General features: G+C 43.2%; 1 protein-coding gene across 6 annotated transcripts in view; it reads left to right on the top strand.

Moving 5' to 3' along the window:
- The window catches only part of C3_1H11orf24 (chromosome 3_1 C11orf24 homolog), a 222,630-nt gene that overhangs the window by 193,521 nt on the left and 9,748 nt on the right, over positions 1 to 19,361 (top strand). For 4 of the 6 annotated variants that reach the window (XM_069223045.1, XM_069223042.1, XM_069223043.1 and 1 more), the window contains exons 4-6: positions 4,635 to 4,873; positions 9,173 to 9,289; positions 11,630 to 11,695. In XM_069223045.1, coding sequence (XP_069079146.1) covers positions 4,699 to 4,873; positions 9,173 to 9,289; positions 11,630 to 11,695 — 358 coding nt within the window. In that variant the 5' untranslated portion in view covers positions 4,635 to 4,698. The remainder of the gene's footprint in view (positions 1 to 4,634; positions 4,874 to 9,172; positions 9,290 to 11,629; positions 11,696 to 19,361) is intronic. The other 2 variants (XM_069223047.1, XM_069223046.1) reach the window with 1 other exon arrangement.

The following is a 19,361-nucleotide window of genomic DNA, read 5'->3' as shown; positions in this document are numbered from 1 at the left end:
TATGGAATGTCAGTGCAAGGTTCTGGTTACACATAGCAGCTGTGCTTTATTCAAGAGGGGTCAGTAATCCACAAATAAAAATGTTTGGTAATACTACAAATCAAAAAACAGTGTACTCTGTCACCACTGCCTTATGTTCTACACCTGGGATAGGGACAGTAGTTCCCGGTCCACTGCGAGAGCATGCTTGGTGCACCTCTCCGGGGCACAGCACAGATCTTGGACCTCACATTGTTAGGGACAGCCCTAGGCCATTGCGCTCACAGTAGATTAACATGATGCCAGGGCCAAAATAAAAGTCAATATACGCATGCATTTAGGCACAAATGAGAAGTGCAGAGAGTCTGTTCACCGTGCAGGGGACGTTCCCGTCCCAGTAGTTAGTAAATAAAGCAAAGTGTAGAAATATCAAGTTCATGCGGAACACTTGGTTTGAGAGGTTAAGGAGTAAATTTGAAGGAGAAGGGCAAAAACGGCATAAGGACTTGCTAACGACTATTAAGGCACTGGAGCACCAATTTTATTCATCTTAATCTAATGCGGTCTTACAAGATCTGGTTAAGACAAAATTACATTTTAATGAAATCTCTACACATGCTGCCTCCACCATGATGCTCAAGAGTAGTGCTCAATATTATGGGGCTTCAACAAAGTTGGTAATGTCTGGCTAATTATTTGAAGGTTAAGAAACAACCCACCAAGAAACATCATCTGCACAATTCCCAAGGCCCTCCTCTTTTTAAAGATTGGGATATTCTTGCTGAGTTTGAATAATTTTAAAAGTCTGTATGTACACCAGTGTTTGCACCTCAACGGGCTGATATTGATTATGATTTGGAGGGTTCTTCCTATCCTAGGAATAGAGTTCTAGATTTCTCTACTCTAGAAGCAGATATCTCCATTCAAGAAGTTATCCACGCTATTTCCACACTTAAGAAAGGTAAATCACCTGGAACAGATGGCTTTTCAATTTAACCGTTCCATCATTTCTCTGATCTTTTAATACCAAGATTATAACAGGTATTCCAATTCTTCACCAGAGCCACATTTTAGGAGCCTCATATATGTCTATTAGATAAGGAGGGTAAAGCTTGTACCCATTGTAAAAAAAAAAATATTTTTTAAAAATACTGGCCCATGTCTCATGTTAATGTAGATTACAAAATATTTGCAAAAGTATTTGCCTTACGTTCAGATAAATTTCTACCTGCTAGATGGAAAAAAGCAATCGGAATTTATCAAGGGTAGGATTTCCTCAGAAAATACACACATTTTTTATGTTCCTGGTAAAGCTCTTCTTTTGCCTTATTCAGTAGCGGCAATCACAATAGATGCTGAAAAAGTCTTTGATAGACTAGGCTAGGATTTTATGCTTTCAGCTGTACTTTGGCATGGCTTTGATCCTCCATTTGTCTCTCTTATTTCCTTATTGTATAAATATCCTGGAGCTTCTTTGATGGTAAATTGAATGGTATCTTCCTACTTCCCACTTCAAAGAGGTGTACGTCAAGGAATGGCCTCTTTCTCTTTTATTATTTATTATCACCTCGGAACCTCTTCTCACTTGTATACTGAAGAATTCTCTACCCTCAGGTTTTCACTATGAGAACAAGCATTTAAAATTATAAGCCTTTGCTGATGGCATTCTGATTCTTTTATCTAATACTCAGGTTTCCTTTTGGCCAAGTTTTCTCCTCTGTCTCCAGATATAAAATTAATTTTGAAAAGACTGAAGTCCTTTGTTCAAATAAATATTGCACTGGGCAGTCTTTCTTCAGGTTTTACGTGGTCTCCTTCTAAGATCATATATTTGGGTCTTTGGTTTTCTAATTCCATCACAAGACAGTCCATATTAATCTAAAATACACTATATCAAAATCTGAAACCTTGTTTTCTAGTTGGAACACTTTATTTCTACCCTGGTGGGGTCATTTAGATGCTATTAAGCCTATGATTTCATCCATTATTCTCTACACCATTTCCATGATACCAGTCATAATCCTTATCATATATTTTAAGAAGCTTGACTCCCTTCTCACTGCTTTTTTATGGAAGGGGTAGAGATCCTGTGTTTTTTAACCATGCTTAGAAAATCTCAACAGGGTGGAGGGGTTCTTTTTCCCACATTTTGTCAATAACATAAAGCCTTTTGTCTTCACCAAACTTCTTTATGGTTGTGATGTAGCACTTCTGCCTTTTCCCCATTATGGCTTCACATTGAGAAATCCTTATTTTGCCCTTCTCTTTTTCTGAAATTATTTCTTTCTCCTCAAAACCATTGAGTGTTTAGCCACGGTTTCATTGTCCTTCCTCATTTCAACCTATGTTCTCACTTCTCGTAAGTTTAGTATTTGATACTCTTTTGATAGCTCTACATTCCTTTCTTCTCCTCCACCTGTCTGTTTCAAGTTTTAAACTCTTATCCTTAAGCCTCCATTTTGGCTTCCAATAACTTTCTATTTGAATAATGTCTTTAAAAAGGCTATAGATGTATCTGCTGTTACTGCTGAGAATGTTCAATCAACCTGAACTTCACTGACCTCACTATTGTTATTGTCATTATTCTGTTATTTTTTTTACTATTTGCAGTAATTTATTTTTATCTGTGTATGCATTACTACGATTACTATATACTTTTCTCTCAAAGTTTCCTGGTTGTCGGACTTTTATTCTTACATTGTTATTCGTTTTCTTTCTCCTTTCTTTTTCTCTTTATTATTGTTCCTTTATTGTTCTTACAACTCACAAAAGCTTTAGTTTCAAATGGTCACCTTTTTTTCCTTTTTTTCCCTTTGGGCTGGGCCTTTTTGTAAAATTGTATAGGCTCTGAGGAGGACAGACTCAGCCCTAAAAAGCCTCCTTCTCCCTCTTTGTTAGCACACCTTTCAAGGTAGTCAGGTTGTTTTCTAGTATGCATTCTTGATGGTAATGTCCTTGTTCGTACATGGATTTTGCTGTTGCCTAATTATTTAAAGCTTTTTAAAATCAAAAATAAATAAACCTGTTTTGCTATCCGGTTTGGTTGGGTACTTAGCCTAAGTGAGAGTTGCGGTGGCGGTCCAGACTACCGCAGATTTGACAGTCCGACCATCAAATTAAGAGTTTGACGGCCAGACACCCCCACCCCCCACCCCCCCCCCCCCCCCCCCAAAGACCACTGTCTCTGCCAGAATCAATGATCCCGATGGGAGGACGGTGGTTGTGGTTGTAATCCACCACAGCGGCACTGAAGTCAGTGCCGCTGTGCTGAGACCAACCTTGTTCTCTGCCAGCCTTTTCATGGCGGTCTGACCTCCATGGAAAGGCTGGCAGAGAACAAGTGCAGGGGTGTGCAGACAGTGTGCATTTCGAAGGTGCTAGTGCACCTTGCATGCAGCAGCATTTCTGCCGGCTCAATTATGAGCTGGCAACAATTCTGCTGCACCTTTCCCACTGGGCTGACGGTCAGCCCGTGGGAAAGTTGTAACTGGGCTGGTGGAGAGACCACCAGCACTGTGGCGGTCTCATTGTTGGGATTTTGACAGACGGATGTTTCCGGACGCTAAATTCCTAATGAGTCCTCAGTTATTTTAGGAGAAAGGCGGGAATGGGGACCTGGCAGGAACTTTTTTCGGTCCAAAGGATTTTGGGGTAAGTGCATCAAACCCATTACAATTTTACCAACTGAAACTAAAATCACAGCAGAGTAAATAGGGTGATGCATTTTCCCTGTGGAAAGCATCAAGGAAACCCTGCTGCTTTGATGTTTATCCTTAATGAGACTGAGGTTTGAGGTACTGTTAGTGGTTATGCAAACTTTAAGGAATGGTCAGTGTTGGCTCTGAAGTCACAGCCGTAACTATTGAGCATGGTGCATAACGGCAGTAATAGTGTTTGGGTTCACATGTGGCTAAGAATGAGCTTTCTGATTTTCTTGTTAATAGTTTTGGTATATAAATGTTATTTTGCTATGTGTAAAAAAGTAGTTTCTTTGATAAATGTAAACACTGACTGCACAATCAATCGTTAAGAAGGATTAAAGTTGTAAAGGTGCCTCTCTATCTTGGAAGAGTTAATTGCTAAAGAGGGGTACTTGGTTCCCCATTTGTTGGCTCTATAGTACTGTGATGATCCCCCCCCCTTTTTTCTGCTTCAATTAAACAATTGAAGTTAAGTGCCCTCTGAATGCTCAGCTTCAAGGGGGAGGGGCGTCACTTACTGCATATAATAAAAAAAAAAAGGATGAGGTATTTGCATGCTAAAATTACCTCTGGTTAAGAGTTTGCCATGGGAAAATGGGGAATTACATGTGGAAAGATGTGTTTAACGCACACATTTGAGCACCTACCAGAGTTTTCCACACATTTTTCCCTGATAATTTTCAGGGTATAACCTGGAGAAAGTGTAAGGAAAAAACTGTATGCGTGTGGATAACCACCTAAGTTGGCATTCCAACACTTACTTAACAGAACTCCAGCTTGCCCAGAGATCGTAATTCTCCGATCCACCCCGAATTTTGGGCTGTAGTATTAGAAGCATTACATGTGATCATTGTAGATGCAGAAAGACTCCTTTTCAGATTCTTTACAAAATGTCACTAACCTTATATTTATTAAATCCACTGAAGATGTCTCTGTGTGTGTTTTCTCTTTCAGGATCAGCATGATGGGCAGCAGCTGAAATAAAGTTTGAGTGGCTGGTTTACAAACCCTACGGCTGATGGTCCCTCCCTTCAGAATGTTGTCTACCTTAGTTCTAGTGGGCATGCTTTCCTTGTGTGCTTCTGAGGGCAAGGCTAGTGTCTCAGGAGAAAGTGGAGTCAGACTGCTGCAAGTACGCAACACCCACAGCAGGCTAGAGTGCAGCCGACAATGTAAAGAAGCATTGGTCCAAGGTAGGAAAAAGTCCCTCAATCAGAAAAAAAATGCAACTTGGAAAAGATTTGGCGAGCAAAGGTTTGATTTGTATGAACACAATGCCCATGTGAAATGGTGCTTGCACAATTGGATGCATAATTCTCTTTCAGTATGGATGGAGATTTGGGTTATGTCCAACAAAGGCTCAAGGTAATGGTAATTCTGTTACCACCATGCTGGGACGGGCAGCATGAGACCTACCACCAGATTTGGACAGTTTGAACCTATGTATTACGTGCTTCACTGGTCAGCTTTATTTAGACTTACTATTTGCTCCTAGTTTTGCTGAGAGACATAGAGGACAAAGCAGTTTTCTGTCCCCCAGGATGAGTTTCTAGAGAGCCAGGACTAGGGCTTGCTTTAGAGGGCGTGATCATGCTGGGGTCATCACAGTTCAGTCCAGAGGCATATTATGACAAACAGCAGTCCTTAATCCTTCTTTCCCAGAGTTTTGGTAAGGTAAGCAAGGGCAAATGCGAGAGCGAACCTTACTTCGTCTCGATAAAATCTTTACAGTGAGTGACTTGTAATGTTAAATTCAAGGTCATACACTAACGTTTTGTATACCATAAATATCAATAAGGTTAGGAGATGCGTGTGGTCTTTCAAGTCCACCTAATGCATCACTTGGTGTTGTAGCCAGGCCTGACTGTTCTCTCTACTGTCTTCTTTCCACCGTATAGTCTTAAACCTGGACCACAAGATAGCCACCCACTTGCACATCTTCAAGAGCCTGCTGAAGGAAACGTCTGTTACAACTTCTCTCCCCCCAAGAGAAAACAGTAGCACATACTCTCCCAGATTCATTTTTATTCACTTTGTATTTCATTTTGATATTTTTTTCCATTTGGTTCTATAAAGCGGAGATTCAGCTAGATTTTTTTTTTTAAGATTGCCAGATCCCTAATGAGTGAATAGTGAACCAACAACCAGAGTTTGAATGCATTTCTAGCTTGAACTAGTTTGAATACGCAAACGTCTATGAGCACTGGATCTGAGTACATATATTTAGAATAAAACACTGTAACAATTGGGAGCTTTTTTGGAGCCTATGAATGTTTTTCAAGAAGTTGAGCAGCACGCTTGCTAGATTGTTTCTTACAGAAAAAATGCATGATTTATATTATGTGCTGAATTAATGTGAAATTTTCACTGTACAGTGCACGTGTGTGTTGATCCATAGTTCATGCTCTATTGGCATGTACTGGTGGCTCTTGGGTCAGCGCATGATATTTAGTCTGCCTCACTGAACCATTGTGCAGAGGAGGGCAAATCTGCATTCAACTGTACATTTTCTTCTTGGCAGCAATGTTTGACCTTTGTAGGAGGTCCCTGCTGTCACTTTACTATAAGCGGTAGGACCTGTGCCAAGATTAAAAACAAAAGCAAAATCTACCCCTGCTCCACTGCCCAGTTTCTGTGCCCACCCCGGAGCACTTTGTTATTACAGAAGGGGCTTAGCATCCTCTTAAATGCAGAATGTGCTGACGCGCATTTAGCCCTGGCTCAATCTCAAGGGGGCTTTCCTTCATTTGCATGAGTTTGAGGATACACTTTGCCTGTGCAACCATCCCCTTATTATAGACACAGAGGCAAAGGAGATGTTCTGAGATGCATGGGCGGCACTACACAGATGTGACACACACTCATTGGGGCTCTGATGGTATCCCTCAAAGGGGGAGAAAGAGGACACCTCGAGCCTGTCCCCACAGTCCCTCAGACATCCCCATGCAGGCAGACCTTTTCAAGTCAGGCTGGTTGCTCCTGCACAGTGAAAGACAGACCCGTCGTTTGAAACTACCTTTCATCAATGCGCTGTTCTCAATGCAGACAAGGATTTGTGCACACTTTGTTTTGAAATGGGGCACCCTCCCAGTGTGCCACTAGTGCACAGACGCTGAGTGGTTCATATCACCTTATCCATAGTATGTCCCCTAGGACCCTTAAATTGTGGGTGAGATTCTTGATTGGTTGTGTCTCGTCACCTCTAAAAAAAAAAAAAATTAAGCAGTTTGGTAATCTGATAGAGAGATGGCTCTGAATATTGCCAGGCTTTTAACATTGTTCTTTTCATCTTTATAAGTAGAACTCTTTTACAGGAAATGTTTCACTTTATTTCGCAACCTCTTGCTGTAAAGTGGGATAAGACAGTCTAAAATCCATGGTTTGTTAGCAATATAGTAAGTATCATCAGAAAACCGAAACAAATGAGGTGAATGACGAGTCATTTTCGCCTGTGAGCTCCAGACTAAAAATAGTTTTTCTAAGAAGTTCTGAGCTTCTCATCTTCAGTAGACGGTGGTTTTCTCAAAGCAAATGTGTTTTGTGCCAGGGCATTCTGGACACAGAACCCTGTGCCTCTGTCTAGGGTGCAGAGCCGATGGATACCAGGAGGAGGCAAGTGCTACAAGAGCAAGCCATGTAACAGGGGATACCAGGCTACTTTTTGACATAGGGGAGATTTGGTTTAGAGATATTTTTGGCACAGATGGAGAACTTGAGGTAAGTCTGTGATTCCACTGGGGTATGTTGAAGAGGACGTTTGAGAAGGAAAGGGTGATCTGCTTTCTTCAAGTTAAATTGCAAGCAGATTGCTGCATTTTAGAAGATTGTAAGGATTTGGCCATGATACTCTAAATAATTCAAGGAAGAAGGACTCCAGGTCCCAAGCTGCAATACATAAACATCAGTTCAATCACACCAGAGCGAAAGGGCGACAACAGGGAAACATCACTGAGAAACAGGCATTCCCACAATACCACTCTTACTGCTGCCAAGAGGCCGTAAATATGGCAGACTTATTGCTTAACTAAGTACTGAGCAATTTTGACACTATTGAACAGTCATGGAGTTGTCACACAATCCCTTTAGAGGTTACTTATTTTGTGGCTGAATGAACAAGAAATGTGGGTGTTTTTGGAACATAACGAGGCAGAGAGTTGCATGAGATTGTTTTAGTCACTGTCATGAGGCAGTAACTGAAACACCATCTCTTCAACAAATCTTAAGTTTTGCCTTATCTTTGCTCTCCTGACTTTACATATTGCGTATCCCCAAAGGCCTGGACCTTCCTCTCCTCTGACACCTGCTCCTCTGTAACCCCAAGTCCGCGATTACAAGTGGGCTGGTTAAAAGGCGAGTTATTGCCCAGAGCCTATAAATGCCATTACACCTGGGTGACATATTTACCGGATGCAGTAAGTACTTTCTACACTGAGTTTGTATGGAAGGCTGGAGATTTATATGCGGAACTGATATTTACAGCATCAACTGCCGCATCTGTAGAATTTTCCTCTCATATTCTCCCTGATTTTCTCACACATTTCTCCCTGGAAAACATCACCAGATTTTACCCACCTAAAACTGCAGGGGGAAATTGAATAACTGCAGAATTTACTGCAAAACCCTGGATTTTGGTCTTTGTGCAAACGATCAAAATTTTCCTCCACACTTGAAATACCGCCTAAATCTTCACAACTCACTTAAAATCTTCTCTTTGGGCCAGCCTGTCCAAAAACGTCTGGATTTCACTATAACAACAAGTAGTATTCATAAGGGTATGTTGGCTATAATATTTAGCGGCCCGATTTTCTCATAATGTTTTCACTTGTAATAGGAGCGGTTTAAATTGTGGATTGGAAACATGATAAAAACAATGGTATGCTCTCCTGGCGTTGCTCTTGTTTTTAGATGTATATTGCAAGTGTAGTGCATCAGAATGTGTCAGTGATTCCGGGGAGATCATTGAGACACAGTGGTGGGCTCCATAGATGTTCCCATCTAAAGTGTACACGAGCGCCAAGCAGTGATGGTCCTTCACACCTAGGAGCTAGCCCAGCCTTCGGTCGCACATGCAGTCAGAGGCTTAGCTGTTTGTACTTACTGCCATTTCGGCTTGAGGAAACTGTGCTGGCTCAGGCCCTTCATTAATATAGACACGAGGAGTCATAAAGGCGGAGGAGACATATCCAGAGAATACACTATTTAATGGCCGTCTTTAAAGGCGTGTGTGTGTTCGTAAACTAAGTATTCATCGTTTCTCATGTTGTCAAGGTTAACTTAACGACTCTGTCCTCCACGGTAGATAACAAGTGTCCGTTGGGTAGTAAAATGTTTATGCGTCCTGACATGGCAGGTGTCGTGGAGTAATGAGCTGTGTAACTTGTTTAAAGTACTGATAAGAAGCCATATAAATTAATGTCATTGGCTTTAGTGGCACACCTGTGCTCCGAATCCCATTCTGCTCCTTCTTACACTTGTACTTTGTGTCTTTTTAGATGGGGTGAGTTGCAACTGGTCCACTGTTTACCAGAAGCGCTGCCTTCTCATGCACTGCCACAGCCTCCTCCTTTGTCTAAGACTGAAAGGTGGTGATATTGCGGTGCTACTCACAGGTAAGACTGTTGTGAAATGTGCCCACTAGAATAGGTAAGCCATTAGCATTCTGCCTTTCTGATCGGTGAAATGAGTGCGGTGTGTGCGTGGGGCTGGGGTGTTGCGCAATCCTGTGCAAATGATGGCCACATTTTGAGAATGGCAGAGGCCGGCAAGGGTCCCGGTCATTCTCGCCAAGCATACATAACTCTAGCTTCTTGCAGGCCCTGCATGCTGCTTCTGACGCTGGATGATACTAACTGAGGTCAGTGGTACACAGTTGCGAGTTGTGGATCGTTGCTTGTTGATGTCACACTTTTTTACTCTTGTTGGGCCTTATTTCAGTTCACCTACTGTTTTGGTGTAGGGTGTAGAGGTCAAGTAGTCCAGTGGATGGATTCACAAGAAGCTAAGTAAATCTGAGCACTACCCACCCACCATCCACCCAAATAAGTAGGGAAGCAGAGATTCTGCTAAGGTGTGTGGTACTCCAAAGTAATTATTTCCCTTTACACGTCTGTTTAATAGAAATAAACAGAACAACTGAACTGAAAAAAATAATGGCATCAACAATAAATACAGAGGAAGGAGAAATCCCTTTTTAAATTCAGGGGTTCCCGCAAAGCTACAATTACAATCCATTGGGGTTTGGAATTATACAAACTTGCCCCTACTGCACTTTTAAATGTATGAATCTATAATTCTAGAAACATTAGTTTGAACAGCATTGAGTCACTCGTTCGGTAATCTTGGACACAGACATAAGATTTTTCAAGTAGTTTTCATTGCAGCCCCACATACAAACCATTCCCATGCCCATGCTTTGTAATTTCGCCAGTCACGCTTATCCCCTATATTGGCAAAACCATAACTCTAAGCCACAAGAATTTATGTTGCAAGTTCTCATTTGTGGAGACACATTAACTATTTGTGAGGCTTTGGTTTGGCATAACATTCTCTCTACATACAAATGATGATGTCCAGAACGGTCTATTGACTTCATTATATGGAGACAGACACTGATTGTCTTTTACCATATGTTTAAAAGGATGGTAATTAATCTCCATTTACTATTGGCTAATAATAGCATTAAGGGCCTGGTGTACTGCAAATAGTTTGAATCCCAACCAGGAAACACTGCCTAATCCCCTGCACCCATTTACACTATCCTCAAAGGGGAAGCTTCCTAACGTGGACAGTTTCCCCTTGTAAATGGGTTACCACCTCCTTTGAGTAGCCGATCACTTATCAATGATTTTAATTTGCAGTGAGAAACTATTGATGCATCTCATTGCGAATCACAATTAGGAGGGGGTCCCCCCTTTTCATGCCCTCGCCTAATTGTGATTCAGAAAGTGCAGCAAAATCCCTTTTGCCATTCGGAATGCTTTTACAAATTGGCAAAAGGTGGTTAGTAATTTGTAAAATCCATTTTGTGTCGGCAAACCTTGTGATTTTGTAGATCATAGGGTTTTGATACCACAACATTCCTTAGTACATCAGCACTATGTACATATAGGCATTCAAATGTGTGTGTGAGCTTATTGGTTAAATAAACCTGGAAATGTACTTGTTGCAACATCTTCTTTCACAAAACAAAAAATAAATATGACTAGCTGCATACTCAAAACCTAAACCAAATCGTGAGACCTATTGCTAACCTCGCCTTTTTAAACTGAAGGAGAGCTCCACAAGCCTTCTATTTCTACTACCGTCCACCTGCTTGTATGAGACAGAGATAACAGAAAAAAAAATCCAGTTTCTGCTGACCTTTGTCTATTTTCACTTCAGCAGAAGAGACCAACAGGGCTCTGTGGCTTGCCTTGAGGGGGGTTCTTTTAATCCGTGGACAGATTAGAAAGGTGCCCCTGTGTCAAAGTGAATTCAGCACTGAACAGATCAATATACAGTGTTTAAAAGACATTATTGTTTTTCTAGCATGAAATGGCTAAGTTAAATAAAAATGTCAGCATTAAGGTATACTGACATAATAATCATGCTACCCTCTGTAGGCGTCCTAGAGCCTCAGATTTCAGCTAAGGGTTTTGTTCCAAGAGACCAGGTCATGATGTAGATGGTAGAGTCTTCCACAGTATTTCCCTAAAAGGTCAGAAGTTTTGGGAATCTGCCCTTGAACAGTGATTCATCAAAAAGCAATGCGTAGCAAAAGAAACAGCCTAGAGCACATTAACCAGGAAGACCCATAGGATTGACATTTCCGCCATCTTTACCTACCCCCTTGAAGAATATTGGTTTAGAATCTGATTGTCTCGATTAAGTAGCTGGGGCAGCTACCATTGTTATCATTACTGGTGCCTTCGGCTATTTTCACTGTGCTGTTACTTTGAATTGTTTTACAGGTGTTTCTGATCTGCAAAGGCAGTTCTTACCCGATAGTTTACTGGTACATAAACTGAGAACAGCGGGTGAGTATTGGTGATTTCCTCAGCAATGGCACTTGATGAACCTGCAGAGGTTTCTCCCTTGCATACCCTTTTACAACGTGCCAGGTTCTTGCTGATTGAATTTAGAATTCTAGGTGATGTGCAGTTATAACATGCACAGTTTTCTTCATGGACAAGGACTGCTATTTCGGTTCATTGGATAGTTGCCTAGCTGTGTTACAGATTTGCTGGCAAGTTGTCTGAATCAAACTTGAAACTATTTCTCTTGGTTGGAGACATATCACTGACTACCAACGTTTGATTCTCCCAGGCACAAATGTGTTTTCGAGCAAGAAATAAATCTGCCCTTGTCAAAGCCTAAACTGATTTTCTCAAACTCTTACTTTAGCTCTGAAAATTACTGCTGATGCCCAGTTTCTACTGTAAACGTTATACTCCCCAGATCAGTGCCACTTCGTTCCACAAAGAAACCGGTAGAAGAAATGCATATCTTAAAGTGTTCTAGAGGAAAGGATCCACTTGCTTATTCGAGAAGGCTTCTGGCTCTTTTGCCCAACTACAAAGTCTTACTTGATTGTACATTTTCAACCAGCAAAGGCTGTGGGACCATCAACGCTCTTAAGCTCAGCTTTATCCTGTTGTATGTCACAAGCCACAACTAACTCTTCTAGTTTAGGCCTGCCAGTAGGGAGTTCTTGCTGCATCTGGGCACAGCTTTAGAACATCTGCCATTGCCCATGTAGTCGAGCGTTTAAACCTAGTTAGAGGAAGACTTGACATTGTTCTGAAAACATGGACTTGTGGCGTTAGTTATAATAACTGGGGTCCTAATGGTCAGAGTGGTCCATGGTCTCTGTACTTTCCCACACCTCCATTCGTAGTTATACCATACAGGTCACTGGAGCTTTTCCAAAGGGAATTCTGAAGCTATATGACCTAGAAATGATTAGACTTGTAACAATAGATCAGTGGTTCCCAACCTTTTGACTGCTGTGGACCCCCACTTTGTCATTACTGGAACATGGGGACCTCCACTGAATCATTATTGGAATCCTGGGACTCCCCTATACCCTCTCCCCCCCCTACCCCCCCTCCCCCCCACCACCGAGTCATTACTCAAAGCTGGGGACCTAATCTGTTAATATATTTTAATTTCCTAAGCAATCAGGGACCGCCTGAGAAGGCTTCGTTGACCCCCAAGAGTCTATGGACCACAGGTTGGGAACCACTGCAGTAGACAGAAAATGATACAGTTATTACTTGTACTTTTTACTAGTTAACAAAGGATGAGTACCTGCTTCTGCAAAGTTCCAAATCCTGACCTTGATGCAAGGTCCCACATGTCTGAAGAAGGACGACAGATTATACACTGAATCAGCAAGAAAGATTTGTCGCATTTCATGGCGGTATTATGAGTCCACTAAATAACTCCAAGTTCAACTTCTGTCACTCTCTTAAAAGTGGTTGCTTTTATGTAGTCATCAAGGTCCGAGACTGCTTTGAACTTGATGCGCAACTGGTAAGGGCTGAAGTTCTTCAGAAACTAGATATTTCTGTGTATTTTAATGTCCTGGATATTAAAATGTCATCATCCATACTAGTACATTCAGTGACTTGTTGATCGAATAAACCTGCTTTCTCATGCAATAGTACAATGTTCACAGACAAGTAGTTACCAACAAGCAGTAGCCTAGTGGCCTTCTGTATCACCTGTAGGGATAAGTGAGATTTGGAATGATGGAATTTGGGCGCAATTATGTTTTGGAAGGTCTGGAAATGTACTATTGGCTCAGGAGACCCTAAACTTTTATATAGGTTCTAATTCTCTCACATTGTCCTCTGAAAGAAAAAAATAGTCTTGAATGATTTTCTTTTAACCTGCTGAACGCTTCATGCATCAGTTGCTACAGCACTTTGTGCTTTAATTCGAGAAACTCCCTTGAATAAGAAGTGCAGTGACTATGAGGAAGTACTTGCACATGCTCAATGGGTAGAAGCCTTCCGCTATGTACAAAAAGTTCATATTTACACTTCATTACTTAATCCACACTTACCTCACACCATTTAAATTACACAATATATCCCCCATAATCTCTTGTAACTGCCACAGGTGTAGTAAAACTAAAACACTTTTTATGACATGACATGACATGGCTATGTGCTGTGATTACCTCCTTTTGAGTTGGGGTGACAGAACTGCTCAAGGACTGGACCTGAAAGCAAAACCTTTACAAACAGAATACATGTGTATGTCAAGTCCAAAAATAGCCAGAAGGGCATAGGCTGAAGATAGTGCTTACAGAGACCTAAGATACAAAGCAGGACAGGCCGTGGACAAGTCTGAATGGGTCTCAGTAGTGCTGAAACTAAATCAGACATTTGACCACAAACCTCTGTACATTAATGATACCAAACACTACCCCATATGAGGCACCTAGAATAACCATAGCACAGTTAAGTAATCTGGCCGACATCGCATTTACATCTATAACTCACACCAGCTGATTGATATTTCGAAGCATAGATTCCTCAGGCTTCAGACTAGATCCAGAAAAAACTCTAAAGCAGTACTAATGTGCACCTCCGCACTGACTTTGTTTTGCTCCAGAAATGACAAATGGAGTCGCATATAAGTGCCAACCATGCATGCTGGCCTTAGTTCTTTTCTTACCTTGCCTCTACTCGTTTCATCTGGACACAGTTTTTTCTCAAATTTACCGATGTGCAAGAAAAATATCCCTACCTAAAACAACAGAGTTGGAACCTTGTAAGGACTATCGCAAACAAATGTTTGTGGTAGATGCCCACCAGGTATGCCTCTAGTGCTTGGAATTGAAATGCAACCCTAGAACCTGTGATTACTGCAGCCAGATGAACCTTAAGGCTATTCGGGATCGCAAAGCTGTACATCGCAAAACACGGCAATACTCAGCCAGTGACCAGTCAAAGTTGAAGGAATGTCCCGTTCCCTTTCCCAGAGTCATCCCTGTGGCAGATCTTCGTTATGACTTAAGTCTTCAGGTAAGTCAAAGAAGGAGCACAAGAAGTCCAAGCTCGAATAAGCCCCTTTCTTCCATTCTCAAATTTCGGAGAAGGCTTGTGAGTGTCAGTGTGCCACCCAATCTCTTTCCTGAACTCTTGAGGAGCTGATTCAGAATCTGGTCCTGATGCACCTTGCTTTCCTGGGCCAGTCTGCGACCTCATAAGTCAAGACCTTTAGGGTGGCCATTCTGCACATTTTCAATGCACTTCTGGTTACCTCTGAGTGTATATTTGGGCCCCAAGCATCCGCAGAGGCCTCTAGTCAGATTCCTGCCAGCAGGTTTGCTCTCGGCACAGTCTGTGCCCCTCAGACACTCCTCATGTTCTGTACCAGCTTCAGTACCATCTTCTGTCCCAGCACTACATTCCTCTGCGTTGGTTCCTGTGATGGCAGAGGAGCATCACCGATCAATAGTGGTCTCTGTCTCGGAGCTGAACACATCTAGATTGGCAAAGCCCACGCTCTGAGCCCATAAGGGGGCACGGCCTTTTGGCAATCCCTCTGACACGTTGCCTTAAGCGCAGTTGGCCATAGATGCTGCACCAAATTGTTGCTCAGATTAAAACCAAAGCTAGAATTTTGTAGCAAATGTGGATAAATGTTTCTCACAATACAATGAGAACAATTGGTACGAAGATGTACAAGGATGCCAGTGGTCTGGACACTTCACCAGATACAGGGTTAGCCTTTTTCCCTGGTCCCGCCACAGAGGAGAGGACATCCTTTGCATTAGTGATCAATGACCACTGCCTTTTGTCTACATTACCACTATAGAAATACCATATGCACTGTTGGGCAAGGGGTGGCGCTCCCTGTTCTTTGTTCCTATTGAATAAGACTGCTACTGATACAGCCTTATTGTTTACGATGTTCTAGTTTCAATTTCCAATGAACCAGAAGCTTTGCATGATCCCGGAGAAAAGTATAGTGCTTATGTTGGGATGATCATGATGCCTTGACATGTATAAAAGGTCAGCATGACTGTTTTTTTAACCTGTATTAAGAATGATATAAAACCCAATAAAGGTGGTCAAGAAAAAAATACGTACATACCTGCAGCTTCCAACTATGGAAGTTAAAACCAGTGTCATTACAGAGGTGCTGCCTGGTCCTACACTTAGTGACCCTCTCCTACCCTTTTAATGAGGCTCTTACAGATACACTGTTGGCCACTTGGGCAAACCCATAACCCAAGTGCATGTTTTCTTCTGTCAGCCTTGTGCTAGCTGTTGTCTTGGTCACTATGTTCATGAAGTACGGACATGGTCAGTGATTTTGCCAGCGGTCCTAGACTACATGCGAACATCTTAAGCTTAAACTATTCAGGATGGGGAGGATGCGGCAACATTTGTTGTCTGGCCTGAGAACAACCAAATGCTTGGTTCATGTAACTGATTTAGCACCATGCCTAAATGAGGTCTGCGAGCTTCTCGAGAGATCTCCAGGCATCTTTAATTGATATCCAATTCGATGGCTCTCACCTCAGTGAGAAGACTAATTCAACCTAAAGTGATTCAAAGAGAGTCATGCCACAGCTTGCTAACTGCATCGATACACACTCACCAGGCAGCTTCCCTAGCAAACTTTTGGGGTTACACCAAGGGGTTGGCATGTCAGAAATTGCAGAACCCACCACCAGCACAGCAGGCTCCTCAGCCCCGTCCAGACCATGGCTCCTAGAGGTACCGCTCAGGGTGTCCGGGACAGCACACAGCTCAATCAACCGCCCCTCCAGCAACCACAACTTCATAACCAACTTAGTGTGTCTACAGGAATCCCATTCAGAGGGCCACGGGCAAGGAGGAGCTACTTGCCCCCACTGTGGAGTTGTGACCTTTTGCCCCTTATGTTCCAATAAAAGTCCTACTATGGATCTTAAGTAACTGGGCCAAGTACTACCCCTCAGCACTTGACTCGGTGGTAGCGCAGGTTGAGTATTCCAAGAGGTAAGAGTGGGGAGTAGATGTAACATGTACACAGGATCACAACTCAAAATGCCCAGGAGCCCAATGAATTAATGTCCAGTGAGTTACTTGCTTTTATGAAATAAGTAGTATTTATATACGGACACAAATGAAATACAGCACACAAAAAATAATACACAGTCTTTGCAAGGCAGGCCGGTTGCCTGGGTATGTCCCTGAGTCCCACTCCCTTATATTAGAACAGTGATTATTTCCCATTTATGTGAGGCAAGCATTCAAGTAAAGTCACACTAGACAGTACAAGCCTCAGAAGTTTCACAATGGCTTCTTAAAAGTAAGTGCCCCAGCACAGTCTCACTTTTAGTCACAGCTAGTTCCTCTAGAGGCTCCATAGCATGGCAGTCTTACCTGTTTGCACTTGGAGCTGTGGTTTGGCAGACCCAGGCATGCGTCGGTGGCCCAGCAGTGAGCGAAAGTGTGGATGCTGCGGCTAGACTGCAGGATTCCACAACACTCCTCCACTCAAAGTCTTCCTGAATCCAGTGGTGTGTCTTGGGTTCTCCTGGGTTTGAGTGATAGAATTGCTGCCTCTGCGGGTCACAACCCTCTGCGCTACTCCAGAGCAAAGGCCCTCTTCTACACCACAAAAAACAATGGATTGGGATGTGGTCCGAGCAAATGCAAGTTGCTTAGATTTATTCAAGAATACCATCCCTCACCTTGTTGTATTTGTATTTGCTGCCCTAAGTGTGCCGGATATGCCCAGACGTGGGTCCTGGGCTCACAGTGCCATTGGAACCAAACTATACCTGGCTGAGGAGCCCTAACAGGGGCAAATTTGGTCCTAGATTGCTTGTGTTCAGATCAAAGAGGACCTGGCCAGGTAGTTCGGGCTGGACTGTTCCCATGAAGAGATTTGCATATGGCTAGGTCCAAAATGAGGTGGCATGATGGGAAAAAAAAATTGATGGGTTGGTATGCGGCACGAGCAGTTGCCAGTGGCTGAGGTTAATTCAAGCATCCCATCCATCACCTTGTTGTTTTTGTCTCTTCTGCACCGCGGCTTCCTCTTGGCGACAGTGTAGGAGGCTGGACTGGCTTGTAGTGAGTACTAAGGGGTACTTACACCAGGCCCAGGTATCCCTTATTAGTGTAGAGGGGTGTCTAGCAGCTTAGGCTGATAGAAAAGGTAGCTTAGCAGAGCAGCTTAGGCTGAACTAGGAGACGAGTGAAGCTCCTACAGTACCACTAGTGTCATATGCACAATATCATAAGAAAACACAATACACAGATATACTAAAAATAAAGGTACTTTATTTTTATGACAATATGCCAAAAGTATCTCAGTGAGTACCCTCAGTATGAGGATAGCAAATATACACAAGATATATGTACACAATACCAAAATATGCAGTAATAGCAATAGAAAACTGTGCAAACAATGTATAGTCACAATAGAATGCAATGGGGGCACATAGGGATAGGGGCAACACAAACCATATACTCTAGAAGTGGAATGTGAACCACAAATGGACCCCAAACCTATGTGACCTCGTAGAGGGTTAGAAAAATAGCCCACCCCAAGACCCTGAAAAGTGGGTGCAAAGTGCACCCAAGTTCCCCAAAGAGCACAGAAGTCGTGATAGGGGAATTCTGCAGGAAAGACCAACACCAGCAATGCAACAACGATGGATTTCCAGACGAGAGTACCTGTGGAACAAGGGGACCAAGTCCAAAAGTCACGGTCAAGTCGGGAGTGGGCAGATTCCCAGGAAATGCCAGCTGTGGATGCAAAGAAGCTGCCACCGGATGGTAGAAGCTGAGGATTCTCCACGAACGACCAGGGCTAGAAACTTCCCCTTTGGAGGATGGATGTTCCACGTCGTGAAGAGTCGCGCAGAAGTGTTTTCCCGCAGAAAGACCGCAAACAAGCCTTGCTAGCTGCAAGGGTCGCGGTTAGGGTTTTTGGATGCTGCTGTGGCCCAGGAGGGACCAGGATGTCGCCAATTGCGTGAGGAGACAGAGGGGGCGCCCAGCAAGAGAAGGAGCCCACTCAGAAGCAAGCAGCACCCGCAGAAGTGCCGGAACAGGCACTACGAAGTGGAGTGAATCGGTGCTCACCCGAAGTTGCACAAGAGAGTCACACGCCGCCGGAGGACAACTCAGGAGGTCGTGCAATGCAGGTTAGAGTGCCGGGGACCCAGGCTTGGCTGTGCACGAAGGAAATCCTCGGTGAGTGCACAGGAGCCGCAAAACACGCGGTTCCCAGCAATGCAGTCTAGCGTGGGGAGGCAAGGACTTACCTCCACCAAACTTGGACTAAAGAGTCACTGGACTGTGGGAGTCACTTGGACAGAGTTGCTGAGTTCAAGGGACCTCGCTCGTCGTGCTGAGAGGAGACCCAGAGGACCGGTGATGCAGTTCTTTGGTGCCTGCGGTTGCAGGGGGACGATTCCGTCGACCCACGGGAGATTTCTTCGGAGCTTCTAGTGCAGAGAGGAGGCAGACTACCCCCACAGCATGCACCACCAGGAAAACAGTCGAGAAGGCGGCAGGATCAGCGTTACAGTGTTGCAGTAGTCGTCTTTGCTACTTTGTTGCAGTTTTGCAGGCTTCCAGCGCGGTCCGCAGTCGATTCCTTGGCAGAAGGTGAAGAGAGAGATGCAGAGGAACTCTGATGAGCTCTTGCATTCGTTATCTAAGGAATTCCCCAAAGCAG

This window comes from Pleurodeles waltl, chromosome 3_1 (assembly GCF_031143425.1).
Source record: "Pleurodeles waltl isolate 20211129_DDA chromosome 3_1, aPleWal1.hap1.20221129, whole genome shotgun sequence".
NCBI lineage: Eukaryota > Metazoa > Chordata > Amphibia > Caudata > Salamandridae > Pleurodeles > Pleurodeles waltl.
Note: the sequence above shows the minus strand (reverse complement) of the source record. Positions and strands in the feature narration are given on the sequence as shown.